A 16,681-nucleotide genomic window follows, 5' to 3' on the forward strand; every position below is an offset into this window, starting at 1 on the left:
AGATGCATACCACCATGCCGAGCTAATACAATTTTTTAAAATGAAGAACAGAAAGACAAAAGAAAAAAGGACTTCACAGACTACCATTGCAGGCAACTATTGTATCTACTCTCATTCCAAAAGCTGTTAGTTCAATATGAATGATTAAATGTTCACCCTGAGTTTTGCAATAAGTTTGTTTACACTTGGTGAGGAAAGACTCTTATTTTCTGAAGAATGCAACTGATGAATGTAAGAATTACATAATCACTATTTTACAATGACCAATAGATAAATTAAGGTGAATGTCATAGTGGTTTTGAAAACCTCTATTTTCAAGTATATTGGGCAAGATTTGTACTCTGCTAGAATATCACTGAAATGAGAAAAACACACCTGGAAATAAAAATATCTACATAAAAAAATTTTTAATTCAGGTCAACACACAAGAAAACTGATATAATTCTAATATTTTAAAAAATCAGTTTTTATTCAAAAGAGAAATACAGGATTACATGCAATTCTCTCTGGGATCACCGTCTTTCATTGTTTAAAATTCAGTGTCTTAAAAAATGTTTTTATATATTTTGCCTGGTTTGTCAGATTCTTCCAGGGAGAATGTTACCAATAATTCCTATTATTCTATGTTGGCCAGAAGCAGAAGTTCAAACATTGAATAAAAATACAGCTTTTTGGAAAGTAAGTTGGTGAGGTCTATGAAAATTAAAAATGCAAATACTCATTGGAAAACACTTCTCTCCTGTGAATAGTTTCGAAGGATAAACTGTGGAAATGTGTATTTACCAAGATACACACACACACACACACACACACACACAGAAATATAATGGATGTTATATGTAATAAACAGCAGCAGCAACAATAACAAAAACTCACATAATTTTTTTTAAAACCTGGTAACAAGGGAATGTCCATAAATGTCAGAATAGTTGGCTACATTTTAGTATATGGGATATTATACAGTCACTAATGTAGATAAAGTAAAACTACCAGATTGCCTGGAAGGATTTTCCTGTGGTATTAAGTGAGGATGATAAAGCCAGACCAATTTATATAATACTATTACATTTTACAAAGAGAAGAAAACCCACTTCTCTTTCTCTCTCTCTCTGTCTCTGTCTCTGTCTCTCTCTCTCTCTCTGTGTGTGTGTGTGTGTGTGTGTCTGTGTGTGTGTGTGTGTGTGTTTGCCTGTGCACACAGGCTTTTATATTGTATCTAGATAAGTGAGCATGAATTTGAGTACAGAAATGTAAACATCATGTTATTAACAAGAGTACAGGAAAACCATAAGAAGACAATTTCAGTGAGGAAGAAAAAGAAAGAGAAGGCAAAAGATGCATTTTCTTAAAAAATTTAAACTTTTATTACATAAATGAAACATTTCTAGATCAACGAGATCACGGTACTAATCTAAATTAATTATTTTATCCAATATCTTACCTGTTTCAAATAGTTTTAAAATTTATATTTTCTTTACAGTGTTGTTAGTTTTACCTAGAGGTATAGGAGATATACAAATGACCCAAATCTGGTTTTTAGAGATGAAAACTATAATGTCTGAGATGAGAAATTCACCAGATGAGATTAACAGCAGATTAGACATCACAGAAGAAAAAGTAGACTTGAATCCATAGCAATAGAAATTATTAAAAATAAAACAGAAAAAAGTTTTAAAAATGCAAAGAACATCAATGAGTTGTGGAGACATTGTTTTATTTTCTGAAGAATGCAACTGATAAATGTAAGAATTACAATATCACCACTTTGCAATGACCAATAGATAAATTAATTAAGGTGAATGTCATAGTGGTTGTGAAAATCTCTATTTCAACAGCAACAATAACAAAAACCCATACAATTGAGCAGCCTAATATATGAATAATTGGATTCCTTGATGAATGGGCGACAGGATGGAACAGAATAAATATTTGAAGAAAATAATGGCCAAAACTTTCCAGAGTTAATAAAAACTATAAATCTGCATATTTCAGAAGCACACAAATTCCAAGGACAATGATAATTATAAATAAAAAGTACAATTCATCAAAAGCATGTAACAACTTTACTATTTACGTACCTAATAATAGTGCGTCAAAATGCATGAAATAAAAACTGATAGCCAGTAAAGATAAATTGATAAATCCACAGTTATAGTTAGATCAATCTCAATATTTGGTAGACCACTTAGACAAGAAATCAGCAAAGATCTAGTAGACTTGAACAGTCCTATTGGCCAACAGGACCTGATTGATATTTATAGAACACTCCACCCAAAAATAACAGAATACAAAATATTCTTAAATATACATGGAACATTTACCAAGATAGAGCATATTCTGAGCCATAAAACAAGTCTCAATAAATTCAAAAGGTGGCCTACTGTGGTGGCTCATGCCTGTAATCCCAGCACTTTGGGAGGCTGAGGCAGATGGATCTCATGAGGCCAGGGTTCAAGACCAGGCTGGCCCATCTCTACAAAGAATATTAAACAAGACATTTTAAAATGATCCATTTGCCAGGGAAGTGGTAAAAAGGGAAATTGGGAGAGGCAAAAAGGCAGATTTCATTGAATAGAAATAAAGGAAAGTGATTTTGAATTTAAATTTATATCTAGCTCTTATGGACTGAATTGTGTTCCTCCCTAAAAAATATATGTTGATGTCCTAACCGCAGAATCTCAGAATGTGACCTATTTGGAAATGTGGCCATTGCAGATGTAATGGGCCATTAATCCAATATGATTTTTGTCCTTGTAAGAAGAGGAGAAGACACAGAGAAAGATACCTGGGAAGGAAGACAAGTGATGACAGAGGAAGAGCTTGTGGTGATACTGCTGCAAGCTAAGGAATAACAAGGATTGGTGACTCTCCCAGAAGCCAGAAAGAGACATGGAAAGATTCTACTCAGAGTCTCAGAGAAAGTATGGCTTTGCTGACAACTTAAGACCACTCTCCACAACTGTGAGATAAATTTTCCTTGTTTGTGGTACTTAGTTACATCCTTTGTAGTAAACTAGCCAAACTGTCATTTACATATGAGAACACAGTAAAGATATTCTCAGTCATATCCTCAGTCAAGGCCTTAGAGGATTTGCTATACAAAGACTCACTTTGAAACAGTCTTGGAGTAAGTACTCAAAAAGGAAGAGAAATAAATCCAGGCATATGCTGAAATAAATATGAGCAGTAAGAATGATCAATATAACAGCTACAAAGCCAATAAAAGAGAGTCAATGAACACTAAGTAATACTCAACCTAAAAGGAAGCAGAAAAGGAGGTGCAAAAGGACCAAGAGCAGAGAACAAATAGTGAATAAGTATCAAGAAGATGACTTAAGCCGAATATAGCAACTATAATAAATGTGAATGGACTAATAATATTTAGTAAATATACTTAGACCTAGAGACCTTTGTTTCAAAACTAAAACAAGATATAACAGAAAATCTAACGGGTCCTGCAATTTTTAGTGAGATTGACTTCATAATGAAAACTGTCTCATAAAATATTCTCCAAACCAAGATAGCTTCACTAATAAAGCCTTTCAAGTATTTATAGGGAAAAAAACTAATCTTACACAAATGCTTTTAAACGGAAGGGGTAATATTTTCCAAATTGTTTATGGCCTGAGCCTAACTGCATTGATTGCTGGTTAAAATATTTTTAAAAAATCAACATATCACAAAAAATAAACACAGGATCAGAGTCTGCACAGCCTAATATTAACAATGGCCGGTATAAAATCCAAAATTACTCTATCTTCAAAACAGCAACAGCAACCAAAAACAAGTAAATGTAACTACTACGAACCAAATGTTTGTATCCCCCCCAAAATTCATATGTTGAAGCTTTAGCCCCCAGTGTGATGGTATTTAGATGGGGCCTTAGGGGAAGTGATTAGATGACTATATATCCATGTCTCTTCTTATAAGGGTGCTAATTCCATCATTAGGACTCTGTCCCCATGTTCAAATTACCTCTCAAAGGCTCCATCTTCAAATATTATCACATTGGGGTTTATGGTTTTAACATAGGAACTTTGAGAGGCCACAAATATTCATTTCCTAGAAAAGATTTTTAAAAACTTGAAACAAAGAAACAAAACTGTCGTATTTGCCAATGTTATGACTGTGTACATAGAAAATCTAAAGGAATTAATAAATATCTAGTCTGCAATTATGAATATAATAGGAAAAAAGAAAGAAATACCATTTACAACAAGGTAAGAAAGGTAATACACTTAAGGATAAATTTTAAATGATGAACAGATCTATGCAAACCTGTCCCCAAAGTCTAAGGAAGCCAAGAAGTCAAAGAAAGAGGCTGACAAATCCAGTTTCTTTGAAAGACACATTTAATAGGAAATTATGAACAGAAGCTGTGTCTATGTCTCAGGCAGCAGCAAATCAAGATGGTGGATTTCTATGCCATTATCCCCTAGGGCTTATACACCATAGGAAATAAGTATGCATGATTCAGAAGGGGTGTGTAGGACAACTGAAGTATGATATGATAACATCAAAGTTGCTGGAATTAAGGACAAGATTTATGGAAAGTACCTGCTCTCACACAAGGAGCAGTGGATAAACTGGAAACCTTAGAGGCCTTTTAAGGAAATTACTTAGACTAGATTTCAGACCAGTATTCCAAGGGACTTTTAAATCAGCTCTACAAAGTCAACCCCAATTCCTCAAAGCAGTTTGGTCACACTTGAAAATATGCCATTCCAGTCAAAGTTTTGATACAAAAACAGTGTCTGCAATAGTGTCTTGTCACAAGAGAAAACAGATTTTGACTGAAGTGATGCAAATATTCTATATTGCCATAGGATAGGAGTACTCATAAATAGTTTCCAAATTTTGCAGAACTCGGGTAGAGACAAAGGTAAATTTTCACACAAAAGTATATTTTACAATCAGCAAAGCAGTCTTCCAAACAAGATGTTATCCATTCACCTTGGAACTGTCATTCACAAACCAAGTACACGGTCATTCAGTTGAGAGCTGTTTATCAGGCACTATAGAATCCAGCAGCTCCTTCCTGGGAGGCCCAGGCTAGAGAATCGCTTGAACCTGGGAGGCAGAAGTTGCAGTGCGCCAAGATTGCACCACTGCACTGTGGCCTGGGTGACAGTGCGAGATTCCATCTCAAGCAATAATCATCATCACCATCATCATCCTCATCCAGCAGCTCCTCACAGAGTTTTGGCGTTAGTCCTAGGGGAAAAATAGGCTCCCTGCTCATGAGTGTCTCTTCCTTGCACTCTTAGGTAGCATGCTCCTATATAAACCATCTCCATTTCATGATGGAACTCTTCCGGACACTGATATCTCCATTAGATTGTTTCTCTGACATCAACAAAGACAGCATGGGTATTTCAAGATGAAATGTCAAGATCATTTTATATCCTCCAGTCATGGGGCAGCTTCAGTTAGCATCCAATAATAAGGCAGCCAATGCTTCTCAGCTGGAAATTCTCTAAAGTCCCGATAGTTGACATTGGGAATTGCTCATAGGCTTTTGCCATAAGCCCTGATACACACTCCACAAAGGGCTATCAAGCGGAGAATGTGTTGCTACCATCAACCCAGCCTCTACCCTACACTCCACAGGCTTGGCAGTCTTCCTTGATTCTCATTCAGCATGTTCATTTAATATGGCTTGAAGGGTGGATTTACATGCCTTCCTTTTTATAGTACTAGGTAAAGGAAACATTTCCTGGTCAGAAATATATCAATTTTTATATAGCATTTAGGTGAGAGAGATCTCAATATTTTTTATAAAGCCTCTTTAAACATTCCAACTTTCATAATCCTATCAACCCTTGCATTTTTATGTTCTGATTCTGGAACTTCACCCCTAGATCATTTTACTGTCTCTTGTGAAAAAGGCTTTGGGGTCCCAGCAGGAGGTTGGGCCAAGGAATCCAAACCCTTTGGTCAGTCTTTATTTTGATTAACTCACTTCAACATTGCCCCAGGCAATTTTTGGTCTGCTTTCTTACTGTAATCTTTACCATCTGATTGTTTTGGAAGATAATCTGCTTTACTCAAAGTCTACTGATTTAAATGTTAACTTCATCTAAAAATACCTTCATAATCAGCAGCATCCAGACACATTTGACCAAATATCTGAGTACTATGGCCTAGCCAAGCTAATACACAAAATTCACCATCAAAACAGCAATGCCATTTAATAGGGAAAGGGAAGTCTTTCAGCAGCAGAGCAATTGTATATCTGTATGAAAAAAAAATCAACTTTGAGCTCTCCCTCACAGCATACAGAAAATTTTTTAGATAGATCTGTGTATTAGTCTGTTTTCATGCTGCTAATAAAGACATACCTGAGACTGGGTAATTTATAAAGAAAAAGAGGTTTCATGGACTCAAGTTCCACATGGTTGCGGAGGCCTCACAGTCATGGCAGAAGGCAAAGGAGAAGCAAAAGCCATGTCTTACACAGCAGCATGCAGGAGAGCATGTGCAGGAGGACTGCCCTTTATAAAACCATTAGATCAGGCCGGGCGCGGTGGCTCAAGCCTGTAATCCCAGCACTTTGGGAGGCCGAGGCGGGTGGATCACGAGGTCAGGAGATCGAGACCATCCTGGTCAACATGGTGAAACGCCGTCTCTACTAAAAATACAAAAAATTAGCTGGGCATGGTGGTGCATGCCTGTAATCCCAGCTACTCAGGAGGCTGAGGCAGGAGAATTGCCTGAACCCGGGAGGCGGAGGTTGCGGTGAGCCGAGATCGCGCCATTGCACTCCAGCCTGGGTGACATGAGTGAAACTCCATCTCAAAAAAAAAAAAAAAAAAAAAAAAAAACCATTAGATCTTGTGAGACTTATTCACTGTCATGAGAACAGCACGGGAAAAACCTCCCCCATAATTCAGTTACCTCCTGCCTTGTCCCTCCCACGACACATGGGGATGATGGGAGCCTACAATTCAAAATGAGATTTGGGTGAGGCACAGCCAAACCATATCAATCGGCAAACCAAAAAATATCTGAGACAGGTCTCAATCAATTAGAAGTGTATTTTGCCAAGGTTAAGGATGCATGCCCAAGAGGAAGGCCTGTGCCTTTCTCCAGAGATAATTTCGAGGGCTTCAATATTTAAAGGAGAAAAGCAGGCTGGAGGGGAAAGAGGAAGGGTATAGTCACATTACTGAATCCACATGTTGCAAGAGAAAAGGAGTAGGTAGGGGAATCGGCAATTATGTTTTTGTTTCATGCTCATTGTAAGATAAGGTGACCATAGAGTCATTAGCTGTGAAGATATTTAACTTTGTTTTTTGAGCCAGAGTTTCCCTGCCACACCCAGGCTGGAGTGCAATGGCGCAATCTCGGCTCACTGCAACCTTTGCTTCCCAGGTTCAAGCGATTCTCCTACCTCAGCCTCCCAAGTAACTGGGATTACAGGTGCCTCCCACCATGCATGGCTAAGTTTTGTATTTTTAGTAGAGATGGGGTTTCACCATATTGGCCAGGCTGGCCTTGAACTCCTGACCTCAAGTGATTCACTCACCTTGGCCTCCCAAAGTGCTGGGATTACAGGCATCAGCCACCATGCCCAGCCGATATTTTACTTTTTATCTGTGGCTATCTGCTTAGGAACAAAAGGAAAATTTGCTTTTTGCATGACTCAGCTTTTAATTTTTTTTTTTTTCTTCTGGCAAAATGGGTGTGGGTTTTTATTTTTCTTTAACATTTCTTCCCACTTTTTAAAAAGCGTTTTAGAAGAAATTGAGTCTCTGATCTTAGGTTTTGCATGATATCTCATGACTAGGATGATTTATTCCTACATGACTGGGTTTCATGTTGTTAGGAAAGCTAATTTTTGTCAGGTTGTGAAGTCTCATGTCCTGTCAAATAAAAATAGGGGGAAAAAGTGAGATGAAAATAACAAACAAAAAAAGGAGCACCATCCTGAGAAACTGATACATGCTGTGTTACTCGGAAGTATCCATCAGTAGGCAGGTATGAATGTGGCTTATGTATATAAATAGGTTGCTGTTATTTTCTGCTAAAATTTAAGTTGTCTAGTTCCAGTTCTCAGGGCTTTAAGAAAATCACAGCTTAATTCTCAGTGATTTCAAATCAGGAAAAATGGGGGAAAGGAGGAAAAGAAAGAAGAAGAAAATTGAAAACATTAGAGACTTGTAGCCAGGAAAAATTTTAGAATTCAGTTCAAATTATAGAAAATAATAAAAATGAAAAACAAGTTTCTCTGCTGTGAGCTTCCAAAATGACAAAGAAAAGAAGGAACAACAGTCGTGCCAAAAAGGGCCGCGGCCATGTTCAGCCTATTCGCTGCACGAACTGTGCCCGATGCGTGCCCAAGGACAAGGCCATTAAGAAATTTGTCATTCGAAACATAGTGGAGGCCGCAGCAGTCAGGGATATTTCTGAAGCAAGCGTCTTTGATGCCTATGCACTTCCCAAGCTCTGTGTGAAGCTACATTACTGTGTGAGTTGTGCAATTCACAGCAAAGTAGTCAGGAATCGATCTCGTGAAGCCCGCAAGGACCGAACACTGCCACCCCGATTTAGATCTGCGGGTGTTGCCCCACGACCCCCACCAAAACCCATGTAAGGAGCTGAGTAAAAGATTGAAGACAACTATTCCCTGGAGAAAAATAAAATGGAAATTGTACTTGAAAAAAAAAATGAAAAACATTTAATAATACTAGAATCTAATAAAAGTTATAATATAGTTTTTTTTTGAAATATACTTTTATTCTCTCCAATTCCCCAATTTCATTAAAGACAAAATCACAATAGATTATTATAGAATAAGTTTTATTTGTAGAGTAAGTTTTAGTCCTATTACATTTGGTCATCCAGGCTGGAGTGCCGTGGCGTGATCATGACCCACTACAGCTTTGACCTCATGGGCTCAAGTGATCCATCTCAGCTTCCCAAGTAGTTTGGACTACGGGCATGTGCCGCCATGCCTGGCTAATTTTTTTGATTTTTTTGTAGAAATGGTATCTTCTTATGTTGCCCAGTCTGGTTTCGAACTCCTGGGCTCACTGTTAGAGGTGGGGTCTGGTGGAAGGTGATTGGATCCTGCCTCAGCCTCCCAAAGTGCTGGGATTACAGGCATGAACCACTGTGCCCAGGAGGAGGGCATGAATTTTTGGGTTCATATCAGGTGGCCAGACTGAAAGGACTGGAAGTCCAAGACATGTAATATTTTAAGCAGCACATTCTTCAGCTCAAGTGTGTCAAGCTCTTAGGGGAGTTTTATCTTAAAAGGTCCCATCTTTATGGGGCTTCTGTTGTGTAAACCAAAAAGTATCTGAGGCAGGTGTCAATCAATTTAGAAGTTTATTTTGCCAAGTTTAAGGACATGCATGGAAGAAATAAACATGGAATCACAGAAACAGTCTGTGGTCTATGCCTTTCTCGAAGGTGATTTTGAGGGCTTCAGTTTTTAAAGGGAAAAAGTGGACTAGAGGGGAAAGAGGTGGGTAGGGTAATCCATGTGCTGTAAGAGAAAAGGAGCAGATAGGGGAATTTATCTCATGCTCAGTAAATCAACACTTTACATAAGATAAGGTGAACATGCAGTAGCTACCTGTGGAGATGATTAACCTTTTATCTGCAGCTGTCTGCTTAGGAACAAAAGGCAAGGCAACTTCTTACAATTTTTTTTCTTTTGGCATAATGAATTGGGGTCCCAAGTTTTTATTCTTCTTTCACATTGTCTTTTGTTATTTTAAGTCTATTTCCAAGAGTAAGTTTTTGATGATCCTGGGGATTGCCTCTTCTATGCCCTCTCCAGGAATATCTCTTGCTTATGTGGAAAAAACCTGGAAAATTACCACCTGTGCTTTCAAGAGCCTTTTGCATCGAGTTGCTATTGGAAGCAAGTACACCACTGAAAATAAAAAAGATTTTATACATTTGTCATTCTAAATAATTAATGGGAAAATCAAAATTTTTAAAATGACATATACTAGTGTCATGGCTAGCCTTAGAAATTCTGTTGATAAAATTAAAAGAATGAAAAAACAATTTTGACCTAAAAGTGAAAATCTTTTGCAAGCTCAGAACTGCCTGCTCTAGATTCCTTCTGGGAAGATCACTGGAGACCGCCTGATACAGTTTGGATGTTTGTCCTCTCCAAATCTCATGTTGAATGTGATTCTCCATGTTGAAGGTGGGACCTGGTGGGGATGATTAGATTATGGGAGCAGATCCCCCATGAATACTTCAGCACCATTCCCTTGGGGATAAGTGAGTTCTTAGTTCCTGCAAGATCTGGTTGTTATAAGAGTCCGGACCACTCTTCTCTCTCTCTGTCTCTCTCTCACTCATTCACTCTTGCCATGCGCTGGCCCCCTATCACCTTCTTTCATCGGTGTAAGTTTCCTGAGGCCTCACCAGAAGCAGATGCTAGCACCATGCTTCCTTTAAAGCCTGCAGAGCCATGAGCCAATCAAACCTCTTTTCTTTATAAATTACCCAGCCTCCGGTATTTCTTTATAGCAATGCAAATGCAGGCTAACACAGCATCCCATGCTGTAGTCTAGTAGCTAAGATACTCTCCTTTGACTAAGGCAGCATGGGTTCAGTACTCAGCCAGGGAATGAGTCCTTTCTGGTTTGATATTTGTGTGACTTTTGCCATTTATTGATCCCTTTTCCTTCCACGGACAGTTTCTGATTTTTTTGTTCTGCATTTTCCTTTCTCTGAGCTATCTCTAGGGTGATTCTGGATCTTGTAAAAATTGTTTGCTACCTCTTTGGAGACAACTCGTTCAACTATGATTAAGTCATAATCTTGACTGAGACCCTTAGAAAGATACCTTTAGTAAATAAACTCAAAAGCCAAAATTATCAGCTGTTGTCCAGGCTAAAATCTGGTAACAAGAGACTTGAAAGATTTTTTTTTTAAGTGCTCTGTGGCTAAAAATGAACTTAATTAAAAGCTGATATTCCAGTGTTTTCTCTCTCTCTCTCTCTGTATATATATATATATATATATATATATATACATATACACACATACACACACCCACATATACATATATGTGTGTATGTGTGTGTGTGTAGATACATATACACATATATTTAAAAGACCTTATACTTTTCTTCCCTTTTTAAAATTCTATTTTTGGGAATTTTATTTTTCAGATGACTGAAATCTTTTTAAAGAGCCCATGCATTTGGTTTCTATGTTCACTTCCTTTCTTAAAAATTGTCCTTCAAGTTACTTTTATTTAACCCTATTCTTCATACGTTGTAAATTCTAACAGCCTGAGAACCCTTAAGAGAAAAGAAAAAGGTGCCACAGACTCCTTTCTGGGAGAAACTGCTTTTCTTCCTCAGGTAATCCTGGGTCGTAAATGGACATAGTCCTCTCAGATCTAAAACTGTTTTTTCTGTATTGCATTACCTGATCTTTTTGGCTTTTTGTGGTATCAGAAATTACTTTGCATTGTGCAAAAATAGCCTTGGTGTACGTAATACAAGTTAAGTAAGAGATACACTCTTAGGCTAATGGTAGTTGCTCACAGTGAATGGTTGTTACTACAAGGTGCGACTTATTTTGTGGCATATTTGGAGGGGGAAAAAGGTGCTTTTGGGGTATCTAAAAGCTGTGTAAACACCCCCACATCCCAATAAGGGATATGACTCCTCTGGGGGATGGGCTGCTCACAGAGCAGGCTGATTGAGTTGCCCATCAATCTTGGGGGTGAAGTGTGTTGTAAAAGCATTGCACTGTCACATTCCATGGTATTCCCCTCTTTTTGGGGACCCAGAATTCAATGCAAAATGAGATCCTTGATTTTGGGGCATCTGTGTTCTGCCTTCCAGGTCTGCCTACTTGTTGCATATTTAAATATGAAGCTGCATGTTTTCCTGCCCTTTTCCTAAAGGGCTTTACCAGAAAGCCAGCTATCTACATGGGGAGTAAGCTAAGTTAAAAAGCCAAAATAGAGGCAGAGCCCAGTGGCTTACATCTGTAATCCCAGCACTTTGGGAGGTCAAGGTGGGAGAATCGTATGAAGCCATGCGTTCGAGACCACCCTGGGCAACATAGTGAGACCCCACCTCTGCAAAAACATTTTAAAATTTAGCTGGGCAAGGTGGCATGCCTTGTAGTCTTATAACCAAAATGCAGGTTCAGCTGCTTGCTGCCAACAGAATTTAATGAGTGAGGTCTGGTATAAAGAAAGCAATTTTTTATTCCAAAGCTAGCTTAGGGGAAGAAGTTATAGGCTTCCTGCCTAAAGGTACCACTTTTCTTTTGGAGCAGAAAGCAAGCACTTTTGTGGGGGGCTTAGCATTAATGGCACATGGAGTGGCGGCAAGTGAGCAGGTAAGGGCTTGACATGTTATCTTAAGGTGATCAAGCTGATGACTGCTGGTGTCTCCATGAGCAGGCATACTTTGGGTTGTAAATTGACTGTTATCTCTCCAGGCAATCTCCTAGTGGGTGAGATTTCCTTTCTGGAACTCCTAAGCACATAGGTGAACTTGCCCTGTAGGGAATGTCTGGTGAAGGGGAGGTAAAAGGCTATTAAAATTTAGAAATTTGCATTTCTAAAGGACTAAGATAAAAGAGGGGGAAAGGAGGAAAAAGAAAAGAAGAGAGAGAAAAAAATTTACCTATTTCTTAGGAAAATGGGAATATTTGGTTACAATTCCCCACTACCAAGTTCCCTTCCATCTCTGTGGAATTGGGGTACTGTTTTTATTCTGGCTACTTCTTGCTGAAAGATGGTATTGGTGATCATGATAGTTATTGGGTGTTGGTATGGAATTGATCTGCTTAGATTTGGAAATATTCACGAATACCTGGACTTTACAAATGATATTTGTTGGAACATTATGGTGCAAGGTCTGGAAAGTCTCTGGGGAAAGCCAGTTTTGCATTTCCATGTGGAGGGGGCAGCACAAGTAAACTCCACAACAGAAGAATATGCCAATCCTTGAAGTCAGGGCCAATGTCACAGCCAGCTTTTTCCACCAGGATGGTACTGACCTGAATTAGGACAATAATCATTGGTCTAGTGACAGTGTGGAGTCAGACATAGCTTTGATTTGTTGGTATGTATCTTGCAGGGCTGAGACATTTCCCAAATTTACTGGAATATATACACAGCAGTTAGTCTTAATTATCATATAGGTTACCCACTGCCATCATAACTGGATATGATGACAGGTTGGCTAACTGTGTATTTAACAGCTTACAGGAAGAGCTATGAATATCCATGAACATAGTCATAAACACTGTCTAGTTCTTGAGAATGGATCAGTTTGGTTAAATAACTGCGTTTCATCCAGTAGGTGGCACTGCAGATGCGCTTGGCCTCTACATGTGATGAAGGCAAACGGATTTTTAATAAGAAGCATTTCTTTTTTTTTATTTTTTTAATGTTATAATAACTTTAATTTATCTTGCATTTTACAGAAGTCCATGAACAATTTTAAAAAAGCACCTCCTTACCCCATATCACGTTTCTCTGACAGTTGTTAAAGTAGGTAACAAGTATGTCAACAGCTTGAGAGTCAGCGTCCTGCAAGGATTTCAGACCAACCACTCGCCAAAGAACTTTGCAGCTTTTTTATCTTGTTTTTAATACAACAGTATATCCACTCTGATGGCAAACCTGTCCAGCCACATCCCTACAACATGCTTTGTAAAATCAGTGATTAGCAAATTAGTTAGCTTTGGCACGCAGCTGTGCACGCTTGCCCGTGACAGCCAGGAAGCCGGTTTTGATACTGGCAACAGAACATCTAGAATGACAAGTTTCGCACTGTAGGAAATAGAGTCGCGTGTCCTTTTGCAGGATTGTGTCTGGTGATCGGCATGTATGACAAGTGACATATTCCTTGATATATCTTCTCAAGACATTTTCTATCTGTTTCTGTTGGAATCTTCCTTTGATTACAAGTTGATTATTACCATCTATAGAACCACTTGTACCCAATTCAGCCAACAAAAATGCAGGGAGATGTTTGGGCTGACGATGTAATAGTTTACAGGTATCTGTAAAGTTGACAAAAGAAGTTTTCTTGGTTCCTGCTCGGACGACCTGTGAAGGTTTCTTGACAAATTTCCTTTTCTCCCCAGCAACCATATCTGGATTATTTTCCCTCACTCGATTCAGCAGCTCCTCATATGTGTAGCCTCTTTCTGAGCCTGCCCAAGCAGGGCCTGTCTGATTACTGAATGGGATGCCATCATCTTTTTTGCTGTCTTCATTCATGTTCTAGAGCTTCATCTTTCTCCAGTATTTCATCCTCATCTGGGAACTTGACATTCTTCTTCTTCTTCTTTTTATTGCCAAGCATAACGTCAAGGTCATCCTCTTGTTCAGCTGGTTCCTGAACATCACTTTCAATCTTAAGATCCTTTACACCTTCTTCAGCTTCATCAATATCAAATATCTTTTTAGTTTTTTTCTTCTTTTTTTTTTTTTGATTAAAGAAGTTCAAGTCATCTAGATCATCAGGAGCATCTTTTTTCCTATTGTCCTCTTCATCAGCTTCCAAATCTTTGACCCCAGTTGGCTCTGGCTCCACTTCTTTTGTTTCTGAAGGCTGGGTTTTCTCTGTTTGGGTATCCCCTTCCTCATCTAACATAAAAGGCTTCTTCTTCTTCTTTTTCTTCTTGCTCATGGCAGGATCAAAAATCATCTTGTCCCCAGACATGGCTGCGGCTTGTGTGGGCCTGGTTTGAATGGGAAGTCACATGGGTCAGCCCCAGGTTCCAGCGGCAGCGCTGCTCCTGCCGATATCTCTCTCACCACCGCACTAGGCTCTTGCATCAGCAAAAGGGCAAGAAGAGGCATTTCTATGGAGACAGAAGAAAAACAAAGGTTAACATTGAGCACAATTTATTCAGATGTTAGACTGAAAGCATCTTTAGTTACAGAGGAGGAAGACTGTGGTAGTCTGACATGTCTTTCTCATCTGTATTACAAGGAATAGTGTAGCAGTAAATTCATTGATTCCAAGTCTGAAAATTTTGAAAGCAATAATTTGGGACTTGTAGCTTGAAAGGAATTCAGGATTCAGTCCAAATTGCAGAAAATAAAAAAACTCAAAAACAGTGAATAAGACTAGACTCTAACAACAAGTGTACTATGTATTTTTTCTAAAACTTGATTTTTTCTCCTAGTTATTTTTACTAAAGACAAATCATAGTAAAACCAATTTATTTGCATAATAAATTTCAGTCTTATGTATGGCTTGAATATTTGCATAAAATATAGCAAGAATAATTACTTGCTACATAGACTCTTTCTAAAATTAGCTCTGCTGATATTGTTTGATTCCTTTATTCCGTAAGAAATCTCAGATTAGATTTTTAAAGGCTATAGATTTATCTGTACCTGCAAATACCTGTATGAGTTGGAGAAATTCCTCTCCGTAAGGCCCCAAGATAATTTGGCACTCTTGAACCTGTCAGAAAGTGACATTCTTTACTTACCACAAGTCATGAACTTTATACAAGGACTATGTAGACAAGGTAAGAGGCCAGTTTTACCAAGGAGCTTTTATTGGTTCTATAAGTCAACTTTGATTCCTTAAAGCAGTCTGTTTATACCTGAAAGTATGCCATTCTAGTCAAGGCCTTGGTAAAATAACCAGGGTCTCCAATAGTGGTGTCCTGTTACAAAAGCAAAAAGATTTTTACTGAACTTGTACAAATAACTGTACTGCCACAAATTAAGTATACTTACAAATAGTTTTTAAATTCTGAGGAAACCAGGTAGAGAGAAAGAAATACACTCTAAATTTTGCTCGCAAGAGTGTAATTTACCTAACTGTTAAAAGCTGCAAAAGTACAAAAGACTAAAGATTTTCTGGACTCTGTAAAACAAAAGAATTAGCAATGTTTCAAACAAAAAGTAATAAAAAGACTATTTTGGTCTTCCATTAGTTCAATCTATGTAATTAACTCCTGTTCTGCTTGGTATTTATGAACATATTAGCTTTCTATGGGAGTCTTAGAAGTTTTTTTCCCCATCCTAATACCACAATTTTCAAAGTTATTAGAAACGTAGATTCAAGGGCACCTGTCAGAGTCCTATAGCTGATTATTAAACTTCCTTTGAAGAGAATCAGAGTAAAATAACAATTGGCAACTGCATACAGGGGGTTTGAGGCTTCCTTTCCTCTGGGGGTTGCCAACTCTCTCTCCAGATACTGTAGATATCTGGAGAGCAACAAGGCTGTTTTTCCGTATGGAAATTTGCTCTGATCCTACCGTGTCTTGTCCTTCTTTTAAACTTTTTCCACTTTTCCTGATTTTGGTGATTCTTTTTATTCATATGCCGCCCCACCCCCACCCCCAAGGCACCACCCATCATTGCCTGCTCCTCGCAGCAGCAGCGCCCCCACCTGGCCATCATGCCTCCCTGGTCACAACCACCAACACTGACATCGGGGGACTGAGCCATTTACTATTCTCATTCCCCTTTTCTAGGCTCCCAGAGGCTGCAGTAGCTGTGGTGGCAGCTCAGAAATTTTTAAAAAGCAAAAATTTCACTTGTTGATAAAGGGTAAACTCAACTTTCCACACAAGACCCAATAAAAACAGCATGAGGCCAACGTAAATCTGATTTTTCTCTCTCTCCCTTCCTTTTTTTTTGGTCATTTATTTAAAGGGCAAAAAACAAAACGAAACAAAAAACCTTTCATTATCTTTTAGT

At 38.3% G+C, this 16,681-nt stretch overlaps 2 protein-coding genes across 2 annotated transcripts; one reads left to right on the plus strand and one right to left on the minus strand.

The window, feature by feature from the left end:
• The first annotated feature begins 8,232 nt into the window (after nucleotides 1–8,232).
• Nucleotides 8,233–8,659, plus strand: LOC108286450 (40S ribosomal protein S26-like). Its single transcript, XM_017504295.2, has one exon. It carries the CDS (start codon nucleotides 8,249–8,251, stop codon nucleotides 8,594–8,596), a length of 348 nt encoding a protein of 115 aa, XP_017359784.1. The 5' UTR covers nucleotides 8,233–8,248; the 3' UTR covers nucleotides 8,597–8,659.
• Nucleotides 8,660–13,392: 4,733 nt separating this feature from the next.
• Nucleotides 13,393–14,692, minus strand: LOC108286452 (eukaryotic translation initiation factor 2 subunit 2-like). The gene is given in 2 exon segments (XM_037729855.1): nucleotides 13,393–14,227; nucleotides 14,229–14,692. Coding segments are annotated over 2 exon segments (996 nt in total). The 5' UTR covers nucleotides 14,676–14,692; the 3' UTR covers nucleotides 13,393–13,678.
• Nucleotides 14,693–16,681: the final 1,989 nt, after the last annotated feature.

The sequence above is a fragment of the Cebus imitator genome, unplaced genomic scaffold (assembly GCF_001604975.1).
Source record: "Cebus imitator isolate Cc_AM_T3 unplaced genomic scaffold, Cebus_imitator-1.0 Scaffold319, whole genome shotgun sequence".
NCBI lineage: Eukaryota > Metazoa > Chordata > Mammalia > Primates > Cebidae > Cebus > Cebus imitator.

Bases quoted from the DNA above. Each gene is read 5' to 3' on its own strand.
- LOC108286450 (XM_017504295.2), top strand. From the start codon at position 8,249: ATGACAAAGAAAAGAAGGAACAACAGTCGTGCCAAAAAGGGCCGCGGC.